The sequence below is a fragment of the Callithrix jacchus genome, chromosome 9 (assembly GCF_049354715.1).
Source record: "Callithrix jacchus isolate 240 chromosome 9, calJac240_pri, whole genome shotgun sequence".
Classification (NCBI taxonomy): domain Eukaryota; kingdom Metazoa; phylum Chordata; class Mammalia; order Primates; family Cebidae; genus Callithrix; species Callithrix jacchus.
This window is the reverse complement of record NC_133510.1, coordinates 17,113,996-17,129,512: the sequence shown is the minus strand read 5'-3', so window position 1 is coordinate 17,129,512 and position 15,517 is coordinate 17,113,996. Positions and strand designations below refer to the sequence as shown.

General features: G+C 56.2%; 1 protein-coding gene across 50 annotated transcripts in view; it reads left to right on the top strand.

The window, feature by feature from the left end:
* LOC103791246 (developmentally-regulated GTP-binding protein 2-like) overlaps window positions 1-15,075 on the top strand; it is a 59,420-nt gene extending 44,345 nt beyond the window's left edge. For 36 of the 50 annotated variants that reach the window (XR_013522557.1, XR_013522567.1, XR_013522544.1 and 33 more), the window contains 7 exons: window positions 1,995-2,162; window positions 2,666-10,440; window positions 11,559-11,645; window positions 12,383-12,441; window positions 13,207-13,373; window positions 13,854-13,907; window positions 14,595-15,075. Coding sequence is in view for 5 of the 50 variants with exons in the window: in XM_078338478.1 (XP_078194604.1) it covers window positions 10,369-10,440; window positions 11,559-11,645; window positions 12,385-12,441; window positions 13,854-13,907; window positions 14,565-14,678 (384 nt within the window). In the remaining 45 variants the exon portion in view is untranslated. The other 14 variants (XR_013522562.1, XR_013522553.1, XR_013522532.1 and 11 more) reach the window with 12 other exon arrangements.
* The last annotated feature ends 442 nt before the right edge of the window (window positions 15,076-15,517 follow it).

Genomic DNA, 15,517 nt, shown 5'->3' with positions numbered 1-15,517 from the left:
CAGCACTGGGGAGCTGAGGCAGGAAGATGGCTTGAGCCCAGGACATTGAGGCTGCAGTGAGCTCTAAGTGCACAGCTGCACTCCAGCCTGGGTGGCAAAGCAGGACCTTGTCTCACAATACAAATAAAGTAATGAAATCTCAAGTCAGAGCCTTTTGGCTCTGCAGCCCTTGCAACCCTGGAGCCATGCAGTGGAGTTTTTATCACTGGGAATGAGGACCTCTGCCCAGTGTTGTTGCCTGACTAATCAGTGTTTTAAAAAATATGTTAATTGGTCTGGGTGCAGTGACTTAGGCCTGCATTCCCAACACTTTGGGAGAATGAGGTGGGTGGATCACATGAGGCAGGGGTTCAAGACCAGCTTTGCCAACATGGCAAAACCATATCTCTACTAAAAAACAAAGATTACTTTGGGAGGCCGAGGTGGATGGATCACAAGGTCAAGAGATCGAGACCATTCTGGTCAACAAGGTGAAACCCTGTCTCTACTAAAAATACAAAAAATTAGCTGGGTATGGTGGCATGTGCCTGTAATCCCAGTTGCTCAGGAGGCTGAGGCAGGAGAACTGCCTGAACCCCGGAGGCGATGTTGTGGTGAGCCGAGAACACGCCATTGCACTCCAGCCTGGGTAACAAGAGCAAAACTCCATCAAAAAAAAAAAAAAAAAAGAAAAACGACAAAAAAACAAAGATTAGCCAGGCATGGTGGCAGGTGCCTGTAATCCAAGCTACTTCAGAGGCTGAGACAGGAGAATCCTTTGAACCGGGAGGTGGGGCAGAGATTGCAGTGAACCGAGATTACATGCTTCATTCCAGCCTTGGGGAAAGAGCGAGACTCTGTCTCAAAGAAACAAAAGGATTACTTATATTACTACTTAATAATTTTATTATTATTGTTTAAGATGGAGTTTTGCTCTTGTTACCTAGGCTAGAGTGCAATGGCATGATCTTGACTCACTGCAAACTCTGCCTCCCGGGTGTAAGCAGTTCTCCTGCCTCAGTCTCTCAAGTAGCTGGGATTACAGGTGCCTGCCACCACACCTGGCTAATTTTGTATTTTTTAGTAGAGACAGGGTTTCAGCATGTTGGAGGGCTAGTCTCAAACTCTTGACCTCAGGTGATCCACCCACCTCGGCCTCCCAAAGTGCTGGGGTTATAGGCATGAGCCATCTCACCCAACCAGTTTTATTATTAATAGGTAATGAATAAAATGTTTTAAAATATTTGTTTCATATTAGTTATAATAACATGTAATGTTTTTATTATTAATACGTAATAAATAAAAGTATTTTTAAAAGTTTGTTTTATTTTTTAACTTTAATGTAATTATTTATGTAAAGAAAAAGTCTTAGAAATCTTACATAAAGTTAAAAAATGTAACGGGATGCTAGACCCCAAAAGATTTAGAAGCATTACTCTGAGAACTTCTAGTTTAGAAATATTCAGAGTAAGCCACATACAACTTGCTATGTGATCTATTTTTTTTTCTTTCTTGTTTTAGGATATGGGGTCTCACTCTGTCACCTAGGCTGGAGTGCAGTGGTGCAATCACAGGTCACTACAGGCTTGCACTCCTGAGCTAAGGATCCTCCTGCTTCAGCCTCCTCAGTAGCGATACATGATGACACCTGGTTAATTTTTAAATGTTTTCATACACATTGGATCTCACTTTGTTGGTCAGGCTGGTGTCAAACTCCTGGCCTCTAGTGACTTTTCCACCCCTGCCTCCCATCCTATAGGCATGATCTACCACAACGAGCACTTGTTCAATTTTCTAAAAAAATAAAAATTTCTAAAGTAAGCTTATGGCAGGAAGATAAAAGTAAAAAACAGAAGAATACATTCTAATGATTTATTCCCACATATTCTTTTGAAAGCAAGGACTTTTAGTAGACACATTGTTTACAAAGGCAAAGAAACAATGTTTTACAGGTACTTCAACACACACTGTAATGTTCTTACTTCTCTGACATCGATTCTTTTTTGTATTTTTAGTAGAGATGGGGTTTCACCATGTTGACCAGGATGGTCTCGATCTCCTGACCTCGTGATCCAACTGCCTCAAGTCAAGCTCTTCAGGCCCACCTTGAGCCTTCCGATGACCTGGACAGGCCCAGCTCTTTCCTCCCAGTGGCCTCTGCAGGCCTAGCTTTTACCTCACAGGTATTCCTTGAACAGGTTTCTACTTGCCTCCTGGTAGCCTTGACAAGCCCAGGTGTTGCCTCACTCTAACCTCATTAGGACCAGCTCACAGTGGCCTCTCCAGACCCAGCATCTGTCCCCTGACAGGCTGTCCAGGCCAAAACTTCTAGTCACCCTCTTCAGGCACAGCTTCTGTCTCACACTGGACTCTTTAGGTACAGCTCATGCCTTTCGGTGGCCTCTTGAGGCCCACTTCCTGCATCTTTGTGGCCTCTCCGGACTGACAGATTTCTCAAATCTGCCATTCCAGGTCCAACTCCTGCCTCCAGTCGGCCCCAATAGGCTTAAACTCTGCCTCACAGCAGATACCCCAGGCCAAGCGTGTGCCTCACCACAGTGCCCCCAGGCCAAGCTTCTGCCTTTCGGCAGCATCTGCAGGCCCAGCTAATGCCTCCCAATGGCCTGTCTAGGTGAAGCTCATGCATCACAATGGTTATTCTGATCAAGCTTTTACTTTTTGGCAGTGTCTCCAGGCCCAGAACTTCCTGAAGTGGGCCCTCCCATGCCCAGCATTGGCCTGTTGGCATCCTCTCTGGGCCCAGAACGTCTTCAGGTAGGCCTTTTGGGGCCCAGCTCTTCCTCTCAGCTGTGTCTACGGGCTCAACTTTTGAATTTGCCTCACAGCAACCTCTGGGGACTCGGTTCCTCCCCAGCTTCTGGTGTCCTTTATAGGCCCAAAAGCTCAGGCTCTCCAGGCCCACCCAGCTCATGTCTCACGCTGGCCTCTCCAGGCTCGGCTCCTGCCCTCCCAAGGCATCTCCAGCCCTCACGTTGCTGAGTCGGCTTCTGCTGGCCCGGCTCCTGCTGCCTCATCATGCTGGCCTTGGGAGGCCCAAGCATTGGGTCCTGAAGTTTATCTCTGCAGGCCCAGCTTCTGCCTTCCCGGCAGCCCCCCAACATGGGCTCCTCCAGCGCAAGCTCCTGCCTCCCCACAGCCGCCTGGGACACAGCTCCTGCCTTCCGTCGGCCTCTTCGGGAGGCCCAGCCTCTGCCTCCCTACTGCCGGCCCCCACACACCCGGATCATCATCCTGGCTGAGTCTACCTGCCGATGTTTTGCCCCCTGGCGGCCTCTTTTGGCTCAGCTCCTGGCCAGCTCCTGACGGCCTTTCGTCTGTCAGCCCGAAGCATCCTCGGGGATTTTGGGGTGTCCCTTCTGCCTCCCGGTGGCCTAGACAGGCCCAGCTACATCCTGACATCGGCCTCTCCATGCCCACTTCTGGCCTCCCTACAGCACCCCCAGCACCATCCACTGTCTGCCGGCCGCTTCCCCAAGCCAAGATTGTGCCTACCTCCTGACTTTGTCCACAAACCCAGAGCCTCCTTCACACTGGCCAGTTGAGGCCCAGCTTGGCCTCTAGCAGATGTCTCTGGACCCAGATCTTGCCTGGTGCTGGCCTTGAGTCTGGGCTCAAGTCCTCCCTCGCACCTGCCTTTCTCAGCCCAGCTCGCCTCTCATAAACTCTCCGGCCAGCTCCTGCCTCCCAGCGGCCTGTCCAGGCCCGAAGCTTCCTCTCCAGGCCCAGCCTCTCCAGGCCTGGCTCCTGCCTGCACTAGGCCCCTCTGGGCCCAGCCTCCACCTAACAGTGGACCCTCCAGACCCAGCTTGTGGTCTCATCGTGGCCTGCGCTCAGCCCAGCTCCTGCCTCTGTGGCAGCCTGTCTCCACAGGCCCAGCTCCTGGCCTCCTGGTGGCCCCCTCGGGCCAAACCGGTGCCCCCAGGCAGCCCTCTGTGCCTAGCGTTGGCCTTCTGGCATCCTCTCCTTATCCAGAATGTCAGCCTCTTTGGTCCCAGCCCCTCCTTCTGGCGGCTTCTTAGGGCCAACCTTTCATTCTCGCCTTGCAGCAACCTCTGTGGCTCGGCTCCTCCCTAGCTCCTGGAGGCCTTTGTAGGCCCAAAAGCTCAGGCCCTCGACTCAGGCTCTCCAGGACTACCCAGCTCATGCCTCATGCTGGCCTCTCCAGGCTCAGGTTCTGCCCACCCAGGGTTCCTATAGGCCCTAGATGTCCCAGAGTCGGCTTCTTCAGGCCCGGTTTTGGACTCCTCCTATTGGCTTCTGCAGGCCCAAGCATTGGGTTCTCAATTCGGCCTCTGCAGGCCCAGCTCCAGTTCTCCTGGTGTCTCCTCCCCATGGGTGCAAACGTCATCATGTGGGTTCTTCTAGGGCCAGCTCATGCCTCCCAAAGGCCCCCTGGGCTTAGCTCCTGCCTCCCATTAGCCTCTCCTGAAGACCCAGCATCTGCCTCTATACTGGCAGCCTCTCAAGGCCTGGATGCTCCTCCTGGCCACGTCTACAGGCCCAAGTTTTGCCCCCGGCAGCCTCTTTTTTTTTTTTTTTTTTAAGAGATGGAGTTTTGTTCTTGTTTTCCAGGCGTGGGTACAATGACGTGATCTCGGTTCACCTCAACCTCCGCCTTTTGGGTTTAGGCAATTCTCCTGCCTCAGCCTCCTGAGTAGCTGGAGTTACAGGCACGCGCCACCATACCCAGCTAATTTCTTTTTCTTTTTTTTTTGAGACAGAGTTTCGCTCTTGTTACCCAGGCTGGAGTGCAATGGCATGATCTCGGCTCACCGCAACCTCTGCCTCCTGGGTTCAGGCAATTCTCCTGCCTCAGCCTCCTGAGTTGTTGGGTTTACAGGCACTTGCCACTGTGCCCAGCTAACTTTTTTTTTTTTTGAGACGGAGTTTTGCTCTTGTTGCCCAGGCTGGAGTGCAATGGCGTGATCTCGGCTCACCGCAACCTCCGCCTCCTGGGTTCAGGCAATTCTCCTGCCTCAGCCTGCTGAGTAACTGGGATTACAGGCACACACCACCGTGGCCAACTAATTGTTTTTTTTCTTTTGAGATGGAGTTTTGCTCTTGCTGCCCAGGCTGGAGTGCAGTGGCGCGATCTCGGCTCACTGCAACCTCTCCCTCCTGGGTTCAGGCAATTCTCCTGCCTCAGCCTGCTGAGTAGCTGGGATGACAGGCACGCACCACCATGCCCAGCTAATTTTTTGTATTTTTAGTAGAGACGGGGCTTCACCATGTTGACCAGGATGGTCTCGATCTCCTGACCTCGTGATGCACCTGCCTCGGCCTCCCAACGTGTTGGGATTACAGGCGTGAGCTACTGTGCCTGGTCCCCAGCAGCGTCTTTTGGCTTGGCTCCTGGCCAGTGCCCGGAGGCCTTTTGTCTGTCGGCCCAAAGCTTCCTCAGTGTCCCTTCTGTTGAGGCCACTGGGAGGCAGAAGGGACGCCCAGAAGGCCCCACCTGAGGAAGTTTTGGGCCGACAGACGAAAGGCCTCTGGGAGCTGGCCAGGAGTCAAGCCAAAAGAGGCTGCCAGGGGCAAAACTTGGGCCTGTAGACATGGCCAGGAGGAGGTGCCAGGCCTGGTGTGGCTGCCAGTAGGGAGGCAGAGACTGGGGCTCCTGGAGAGGCTGCCTGATGGGAATCAGGACCTGGGTTCCAGGGGCCACTGGGATGCCAGAGCTGTCCCCGGAGGGGACCATATGATGATGTATTGTGCCCATGTTGGGGGGTGCCGCTGGGAGGGCAGGAGCTGGACCTGCAGACGCGGACTTCATGACCCGATGATTGGGCCTTCCAAGGCCAGTGGGAGGACAAAGCAGGACTGGGCCTCAGGGCTGAGCTCTGGAGTCCCCCCAGCCTCCCCAGCCCCAGCTGCTACCTGCTGGCTGCTTCCGCAGGCCAAGATCTTGCCTGCCTGCCTGCATCCTGGCTGCATCCACAGGCCCAGCGCCTCCCTCACACTGGCCAGTTGAGGCTCAAGTCATGCCTTTGCAGGACGTCTCTGGAGCCAGCTCTCGCCTGGTGTTGGCCTTGAGTCTGGACACAGGCCCTCCCTCGCACCAGCCTCTCTTGGCCCAGCTCGCCTCTGATAAACTCTCCGGCCAGCTCCTGCCTCCCAGCGGCCTGTCCAGGCCTGAAGCTTCCTCTCTGGGCCCCGCCTCTCCAGGCCTGGCTTTTGCCTGTGCTAGGCCCCTCCAGGCCCACCCTCCACCTCTCAGTGGACCCTCCAGACTCAGCTTGTGGCTTCATTGTGGCCTCTGCTCAGCCCAGCTCCTGCCTGTGGCAGCCTGTCTTCACAGGCCCAGCTTGTAGCCTCCCGGTGGCTCCCTTGGGCCAAACTGGTGCCCCCAGGCAGCCCTGCCATGCCCAGCATTGGCCTTCTGGCATCCTCTCCTTGTCCAGAGTGTCTTCAGGTCAGCCTCTTGGGGCCCAGGCCCTTCTTCCGGTGGCTTCTAAGGGCCAACCTTCCATTCTCGCCTCACAGCAACCTCTGTGGACTCGGCTCCTCCCCAGCTCCCGGAGGCCTTTGTAGGATCAAAAGCTCAGGCCCTGGACTCAGGCTCTCCAAGACTACCCAGGTCATGCCTCACGCTGGCCTCCAGGCTCAGCTTCTGCCCAGCCAGGGTTCCTACAGGTTCCAGATGTCCCAGAGTCGGCTTCTCCAGGCCCAGGTCTGGACTCCTCCTATTGGCTTCTGCAGGCCCAAGCATTGGGTTCTCAATTCGGCCTCTCCAGGCCCAGCTCCAGTTCTCCTGGCATCTCCTCCCTATGGGTGCAAAACATTGTCACATGGGCCCTTCTAGGGCCAGCTCATGCCTCCCAAAGGCTCCCTGGGCTTAGCTCCTGCCTCCCATCAGCCTCTCCTGGAGCCCCGTCCTCTGCCTTCGTACTGGCGGCCTCTCCAGGCCTGGATCCTCCTCTTGGCCTTGTCTACGGGCCCAAGTTTTGCCCCTGGCAGCCTCTTTTTTTTTTTTTTTTTGAGATGGAGTTTTTCTCTTGTTACCCAGGCGCGAGTGCAGTTATCTGTTTCGGCTCACCTCAACCTTTGCCTCTTGGGTTCAGGCAGTTCTCCTGCCTCAGCCTCCTGAGTAGCTGGGATTACAGGCATACACCACCATGCCCAGCTAATTTTTTGTATTTTTTTTTTTTTGAGACCTATTTTCACTCTCGTTACCCAGGCTGGAGTAGAATGGTGTGATCTCAGCTCACCACAACCTCCGCCTTTTGGGTTCAGGCAATTCTCCTTCCTTAGCCTCCTGAGTAGCTGGGATTACAGGCATGTGCCACCGTGCCCAGCTAATTTTTTTTTTTCTTTTGAGATGGAGTTTTGCTCTTGTTGCCTAGGCTGGAGTGCAATGGCATGATCTTGGTTCACCGCAATGTCCGCCTCCTGGGTTCAGGCAATTCTGCCTCAGCCTCCTCAGTAGCTGGGATTACAGGCATGCACCACCATGCCCAGCTAATTTTTTGTATTTTTTTTTTGAGACCTATTTTTGCTCTTGTTACCCAGGCTGGAGTAGAATGGCGTGATCTTGGCTCACCACAACCTCCGCCTTTGGGTTCAGGCAATTCTCCTTCCTCAGCCTCCTGAATAGCTGGGATTACAGGCATGTGCCACCGTGCCCAGCTAATTTTTCTTTTTCTTTTGAGATGGAGTTTTGCTCTTGTTGCCTAGGCTGGAGTGCAATGGCACGATCTCGGTTCACCGCAATGTCCGCCTCCTGGGTTCAGGCAATTCTCCTGCTTCAGCCTTCTGAGCAGCTGGGATTACCACCATGCCCAGCTAATTTTTTTGTATTTTTAGTTGAGACGGGGTTTCACCATGTTGACCAGGATGGTCTCGATTTCCTGACCTCGTGATCCACCCGTCTCGGCCTCCCAGAGTGCTGGGATTATAGGCGTGAGCCACTGCGCCTGGTCCCCAGCAGTGTCTTTTGGCTCTGCTCCTGGCCATCTCCTGGAGGCCTTTCATCTGTCGGCCCAAAGTTTCCTCAGGTGGCACCTTTCGGGCATCCCTTCTGCCTCCCGGTGGCCTCAACAGAAGGGACACCTAGAAGGCCCCGACCTGAGGAAGCTTCGGGTCGACAGACGAAAGGCCGAGCCAAAAGAGGCTGCCTGGTGCAAAACTTGGGCCGGTTGATGTAGCCAGGAGAAGGTTCAGGCCTCGTGAGGCTGCCAGTAGGGAGGCACAGGCTGGGCCTCCTGGAGTGATTGCCTGATGGGAACAGGACCTGGGCCCCATGGGGCCACTGGGATGCAGGACCTAGCCCCGGAGGGGACCACGTGATGATGTATTGTGCCCATGTTGGGGGGTGCCGCCGGGAGGGCAGGAGCTGGACCTGCAGACGCGGACTTCATGACCCAATGCTTGGGCCTCCCGAGGCCAGTGGGAGGACAAAGCAGGACTGGGCCTCAGGGCCGAGCTCTGGAGTCCCCGCAGCCTCCCCAGCCCCAGCTGCTGCCTGCTGGCTGCTTCTGCAGGCCAAGGTCTTGCCTACCTGCATCCTGGCTGCATCCACAGGCCCAGCGCCTCCCTCACACTGGCCCGTTGGGGCCCAGCTTGTGCCTGTGGCAAACCTCTCCAGACCCAACTATCACCTCACACTTGCCTCGAGTCTAGGCCCAGGTCCTCCCTCACAGTGCCCTTCTTCAGCCCAGCTTGCCTATCACCGTCTCCTGGGCCAGCTTCTGCCTCACAGTGGCCTGTTCAGGCCCAAAGCTTCTTGTCCAAGCCAGGCCTCTTCAGGCCCCACTTCTGCCTGCACCAGGACATTCTGGGCCCAGTCTCCATTTTTCAGTGGACCCTCCAGGCCCAGCTTGTGGCATCACAGTGGCCTCTGCTCAGGCTCAGCTCCTGCCTCTGCGGCAACCTGTATCCACAGGCCCGGTGGCCCTCCCGGGCCCAGCGTTGGCCTGGTGGCATCCTCTCTGGGCCCAGAACGTCTTCAGGTAGGCCTCTCGGGGCCCAGCACCTCCTCTCGGCAGCGTCTTTGGGCCCAACTTCTGAATTTGCCTCACAGCAACCTCTGTGGACTCAGCTCTGCCCAGCTCCTGATGGCGTTTGTAGGCCCAAAAGCTCAGACTTGACTCAGGCTCTCCAGGCCCACCTGGCTCATGCCTCACGAGTGGCCTCTCCGGGCTTGGCTCCTGCCCTCTGAGGGCATCTCCAGACCCTAGATGTTCCCCAGTTGGCTTCTGCAGGCCCGGCTCCTGCTGCCTCCTCCTGCCGCCCTTGGGAGGCCCAAGCATCGAGTCCTGAAGTCAGCCTCTCCAGGCCCAGTTCCTTCCCTCCTGGCGTCTCCTTTCCATGGGTGGAAAACATCCTCACATGGGTGCCTCCAGGGCCAGCTGCTGCCTCCCAACGGCCCCCTGGGGCCCAGCTTCTACCTCCCCTCAGCCTCTCTGGGAGGTCCAGCCTATGCCTCCCTTCTGGCAGCCTCCCCAGGCCCAGATTCTCCACCTGGCCTCATCTACTGGACCACGTCCTGCCTCCCGGCAGCTGCTTTTCACTTGGCTCCTGATCAGCTTCCAGCAACCTTCTGTAGGCCTGAAGCTTTCTCAAGTGGGGCTTTCCGGGCCTCGGTTCTGCCTCCCGGTGGCCTTGACAGGCCCTGCTACCACCTGACATTGGCCCCTTTTGGCCCAGCTCTGGACTCTCCGCAGCCTCCCCAGCACCAGCTGCTGCCTGCTGATGGCTTCCCCAGACAAAGATCCTGCCTGCCTGCATTTTGGCTGTGTCCACAGGCCCAGCGCTTCCCTCACAGTGGCTCATTGGAGCCCAGCGCTTTCCTGACAGTGGCTCACTGGAGCCCAGCACTTCCCTCACAGTGGCTCATTGGAGCCCAGCGCTTTCCTTACAGTGGCTCATTGGAGCCCAGTGCTTCCCTCACAGTGGCTCATTGGAGCCCAGCGCTTTCCTTATAGTGGCTCATTGGAGGCCAGCGCTTTCCTTATAGTGGCTCATTGGAGCCCAGTGCTTCCCTCACAGTGGCCCATTGGGGCCCAGCTCGTGCCTGTGGCAAACCTCTCTGGACCCAGCTCTCGCCTCACTCTTGCCTTGAGTCTAGGCCCAGGCGCTCCCTCGCAGGGGTCTTCCTCAGCCCAACTTGCCTATCACAGACTCTCCTGGGCCAGCTCCTGCCTCCCGGTGGCCTGTCCAGGCCCAAAGCTTCCTTTCCGTGCCTGGCCTCCCCAGGCCCAGCTTCTGCCTGCACCAGGCCCATACCGGGCCCAGCCTCCGCCTTTCATTGGACCCTCCAGGCCCAGCTTGTGGCATCACCGTGGCCTCTGCTCAGGCCCAGCTCCTGCCTGTGGCAGCCTGTATCCACAGGCCCCACCCCCAGCCTTCCTGTGGCCCCATGGGGCCAAGCTGATGCCTCCCAACGGCCCTCCCGGGCCCAGCATTTGCCTGCTGGTATCCTCTCTGGGCCCAGAACGTCTTCAGGTAGGTGTTTTGGGACCCAGCTCCTCCTCTCGGCCATGTCTATGGGCTCAACTTTTGAATTTTCCTTGCAGCAACCTCTGGGGACTCAGTTCCTCCCCAGCCCCTGGCTGCCTTTATAGGCCTGAAAGCTCAGGCCCTCTGTCTGATCACAGCTCAAAGGGGGAAAAGGAACTAACGTTCTCAGGCTCAGGTCACCTAATTCCTGCCCTCCTTTGCAGGGTGGGTCCCAGGGATACCGCCCACACTGGCTGTTTGTTCACTTGCTAGCACCACCTGGCAGGTTCCTCCCTGGGGCAGACTGATTCAGGTGCTTCCCTTTTCTGGTTTCCTGGCTTCAAGCTGGCATTCTGCAGCTTCACAGTGAAGCTCAGCTGACAGTACAGAGAGCTCAGGGACCAAGAGGCTGGACAGTGCCAATGGTGGTTGAGGGTCCTGGCCTGAGTACAAGGACCATTTCGTGATTGTTGTCGCCATCACAAACAGCAGTGTCCATCCCATAGCACAGCCTCAGCTCCTCTTTTTTTGCTGTGTCCCAGGCCTTAGAGGGGCTGCCATCCTCAGGGCTGACAGCTCTATAGCTTTACCTGCTCATGTGTTGAACAGCTTTACAGAGGTTAGGACATATCTCAGGGTCACACCGCAAACGATTAAGCCACGGTCCACCCTAGACCTGGTGCCTCCAGAGCTTCGGTTCTCTTCTCTTCATGGTGAAATCCCTGCTGGACTTCCTGGCAATTTTTAGCTCCTCTCTGCAAGGAGTGAGCTCTGGGGCCCAGCCTTTGCCCTTGGTCCCATCACAGCCCCCAGCCATCTCCCCATGGCAGCCCTTCATCAGACACAAGCTACAACCCTCCACAGAGCACGGTCTTGCCAGCCCCCAGGAGAGATGCTGACCCTGGTTGACTGTGACCATGATTGGTGTCCAGAGGCGCTGGCAGCAGAAACGTCAAGCTGCCATCAAGAGTAATGGGCTTGTTTCCCTGTGGGCACCGGCGAGCCAGCTGGCCTTGGTGCCCACGTTGGCCAGTGGAAATTGTCCCCTTTAATAGTGAGAAGTGGAGACCCAGCCTCTGAACTCACAGGGGCCCCTGCCTGACTGGCCGCCTCCCTCTTTGCAGCTGTGGCATGAAGCTGAACTTGGACTACCTGCTGGAGATGCTTTGGGAGTACTTGGTCCTGACCTGCATCTACACCAGGAAGAGGACGTGAGTTACACTGCATGTAGCTGAGAAACAGGCTGAGCTTCATCCTAAAAGGCTGCCAGGCCTGTGGGAGGTGCCCAGAGACCCCAGCACCAGCTGTGGCCTGGCTTATGTAGACACATCGCAGCTCTTTTCCCTTCTCAGCACTGGGCACTGCTGGTTTTGAGGGTGCCCTGGTGGGGCAAGGCTACCTCGGGGTCCTCACTGGCTGCAGCAGTTAGTGCCATCCTGACCTCCCCTCACAGTGACAGACCCCACCGCAGGAGCATTAGTGACCTGAATCCACAAGAGCCCTCCCCATGTCTGTCCCCCACCCATCCTCCTGATTGCTGCACACACACATATGCCCTGGGGTCCCAGCTGCTGAATTCGGAGCACTTTGCATCAACCCTGACCTTGGCAGCAAGGAGAGAGCTACAGTTTCCCTCACGAGACTCCAACATCCCTTTGTGTCCTGCTTGTTGAGTCTAGATCCTGGTCTCTGTCAGTGCTGTCACAGCAGATGGGCGGCAGGCAGTGTGATCCTGGACTTTGATTTATTTTGAGTCACTGTGTTCAAGTAAGGCTTGTAGAAGATGGTGCAGGGATATATGCGGAGGGCATGCTGGATATCGGGGACATTAGGCCAAGGCAAGGAGACTGAAAGGGACTCTGCAGCCATCTCTTCCCTCGGGCAGAATCATGAGGCGGCAGTGTGGGTCCTCGTGTGTGGTTGACGCTCTCCCCATCTCGCCCTGCAGAGAGGCCGGACTTCACAGACGCCATCATCCACTGGAAAGGGGCCTCAGTGGAGCACATGGTGAGTTGACAAGACCTGCCCTAACAAGGGGTGGGAGCTCTGTGTGCCCCTTGGAGCGCTGTTCTGCCTGAGGTGCCCTGGGCCAGGGGTGGGCTCTGCTGGTCTCAATCTCAGATGATGACACACAGGCTCTGGAGTTGGACAGTCTGGGGCTGTGTCTGCAGTACCACTTCCTAGCCATGTGCTGTGCCTCCAACCTCTCCTGTGAGGTGGGATGTGCTGCCTGTTCCCCTGGGTCATCAGGAAGATACATTGGATGAAGTCCAGCATGTAGGGCACTGAGCACGCTGCCTGTAGTGCATAGATGCCAGTAACCCTGCTCCCATGCCATTCAGGCGTCAGCCAAGGAGTGGGGAGTGGTGCTGGCTCAAACAGAAGTCAGGACACATTTCAAGGAGGCCACCTGAGCTGGCTTGTAGAACTGGCAGGTCTGGCAGTGAGGAGTTGGGGTGGGGAGCATCCCAGATAGGGGAGCGGGCATGCACAGGCCCCAGAGGAGGTGCTATTGGCTCAGGGAGCATGAGGCTGCATTTCTCTGTCCAGAATTCTGTCACTTGAACATGACCCTGCAGGCACCGGTGGTGGCCAAGTGTTGGGTCACATGGCTGTGCTTCTGGGCTGTTGCTTTCCCAGGTGTTATTTTCCTCAAGCTGATTTCTTCTTGGGATCTGTATCAGGGAAGCAAGGGACACCGTCCCTCTAGCCCCTTATGACAGTGGTGGCTGGGCTTACAATCTGGTCTCATGCATTCATTCCTTCGGAAAGCCCAGCCCCAGGTCTCTGGGTGCCACCCTGGAGGTGTTGAACAAATGAGGCCATGCAAAGTCCCATCTCTCTAAGACCTAGGCTTGAGATCACAGCAGGAGGAGCCAAGAAGACTGACGATTACCCTCCTGAATCCCTTCAGACACAAGTGGCAAGCTGAGTAAAATGTAAGACCCATTTGCAGGCCCGAATCAGCCACCTTCCCATCTCTGTCAGGGAAGTGGACCTGCAGGCCTGGCGCCGCCTCTGCCCCAGGGACACTGGGCTGAGGCGATTTGTCTCCCATTGGGGCCTGGAAGACTTGTGGGCATGTAGGGGGAGGAGCCACATTGCACAATTGCAGAGTCCCTTCCCTGCCGCCCTCCACTGTCCCACCATCAGTGTGGCAACCAGAGGTCCACACTCTCAGGGCAAATGCTGGCTGCCCCTCCAGGGTCTCCTTCCAATTTCACGTGACATCTGGGACCCCTGTGACCTTCATCCCTACCAAGAAGCACTGGAGGGTGTACGCTGCTCTGGGAGTTGGGGGTGATGTGATATGTGGGAGGCTTCAGGTCACAGGTGGGGCCAGGAGGAGTGAGAGACAGTGCGGTCAAGCTTGGGATGGGGTTAGGTGGAGCCTCACCTCTCTGTCTCCTGTCCTCCAGTGCCCCTGCATCCACCGGTCACTCGCCAGCGAGTTCAAGTATGCCCTGGTGTGGGTAAGTGTCTGGGTGAAAGGCAGGCAGGGGCTTAGACCCAGCAGAGCCCCCAGACTAGGCATAGAGCAAGGCATTCACATTCCTCTGCATGGTGTTCCTGTTTTTCCTGTGGGGATTGGCACGACTGTGTGTCTGTCCTCCATTGAATGTATGTGTTCACCCAGGCTGGACATGGGCCTTCCCCACCCTTTTTCTTTTTTTTTTTTTTTTTTCTTTGAGACAGGGTCTGGCTCTGTCTCCCAGGCTGGAGTGCAGTGGCACAATCGTGACTCACTGCATCCTTGACATCCTGTGCTCAAGCAATCCTCCCACCTCAGCGTCACAAGTAGCTGGGAGTATAGGCGCACACCAGCATGCCTGGCTGATTTTTCATGGAGATGGGATCTTGCTATCTGGCCCAGACTGGTCTGGAACTCCTGAGCTCAAGTGATCCTTGAGCTTAAATGAGGCCTCCAAAAGTGCTGGGATTACAGCCATTAGCCACTGTGCCTGGCCCTTCCCCACCTTTGAGGTCAGTGATGGTCAGACCACTGCAGATGTCCTGCTGCCTGGGGCCCCGACCTTATGCCGGCATTCACCCCCAGAACACACACCCTGGGGATATCTTTCTTGGCCTTGCCCTTTGCCAGTCCAGGCTGAGGTGACCCCTCTGCCCAGGTGACCCCTCTGCCCCCATTTCTCACCCAGGGCACCAGCACCAAGTACAGTCCACAGCAGGTGGGTCTGACCCACACCATGGAGCATGAGGTCATCCAGATTGTGAAGAAGTAATGGCACCTGCCAGGCCTCCTGCCTGCCTCATCTCCCTGGGGGCGTCGGTCCTACTGGGACACAAACACCCAAACAAAAATACAAATACACACACTTCTCTGACACTCGGGGTGGGGGCCCTTCCAGGAAGAAACCCCCTTGGGTCCTCCACTCAAGGCTCTCCAGGATTGGAAGCAGAGCTTAATGGCTTCAAAGGCCCAGCTGACACCCTCCACAGCCTAAGGGGTGTCCTAAAGTGCCTCCCTCTTTTTGACCCTCCCAGGGCAGCCCCTGCGCAGCACAAAACCCCCAGACCCTGGCTCTACACACCTGGGCCAGGGACTTTTGAGTTTAGAATCTGTTTTCTAAGTCCCCAATTCTTCTGGCTCTTTTTTCTGAAATAAAGGATTGAAAACCATTCCTGTCCAGACTGAGAACACTTTGTAACCTTGCTGAACAGTAGCCAGGTTGAGTCAGGTGGGCACAGCTCAAGCATTGAGGGTAGCAGTGGGCCTGGGAGTTTAAGAGGGTAGAGCCTGGATCCCCAGGGCAGCCCCAGGCCATGGGTGGCAAGGAGAATGCAGGGTTCCTCAGCCAGGCACGGGCAGGCTCTGCCCAGGGAGTTGGTCATGGGTGTCAGGCCCAGACTGGCCCCTCCAGAGGGGCCTGGCTGCCAAGGTGGGCAGCATCCCAGGAGGCCTTTGTGACCATCTGGGTGGCAGGGAGGCTCCCCTGTGAGAACAAGGTGGCTGACCATTTCCTGTTGCCTCAGAAGCCAGGAGCAGAGGGGCTGGCAGGGGCTCATTGAGTACCTACAATGTGCCAAGGACAGTGCCGGCCCCCCTGGTATTCTACTGTCC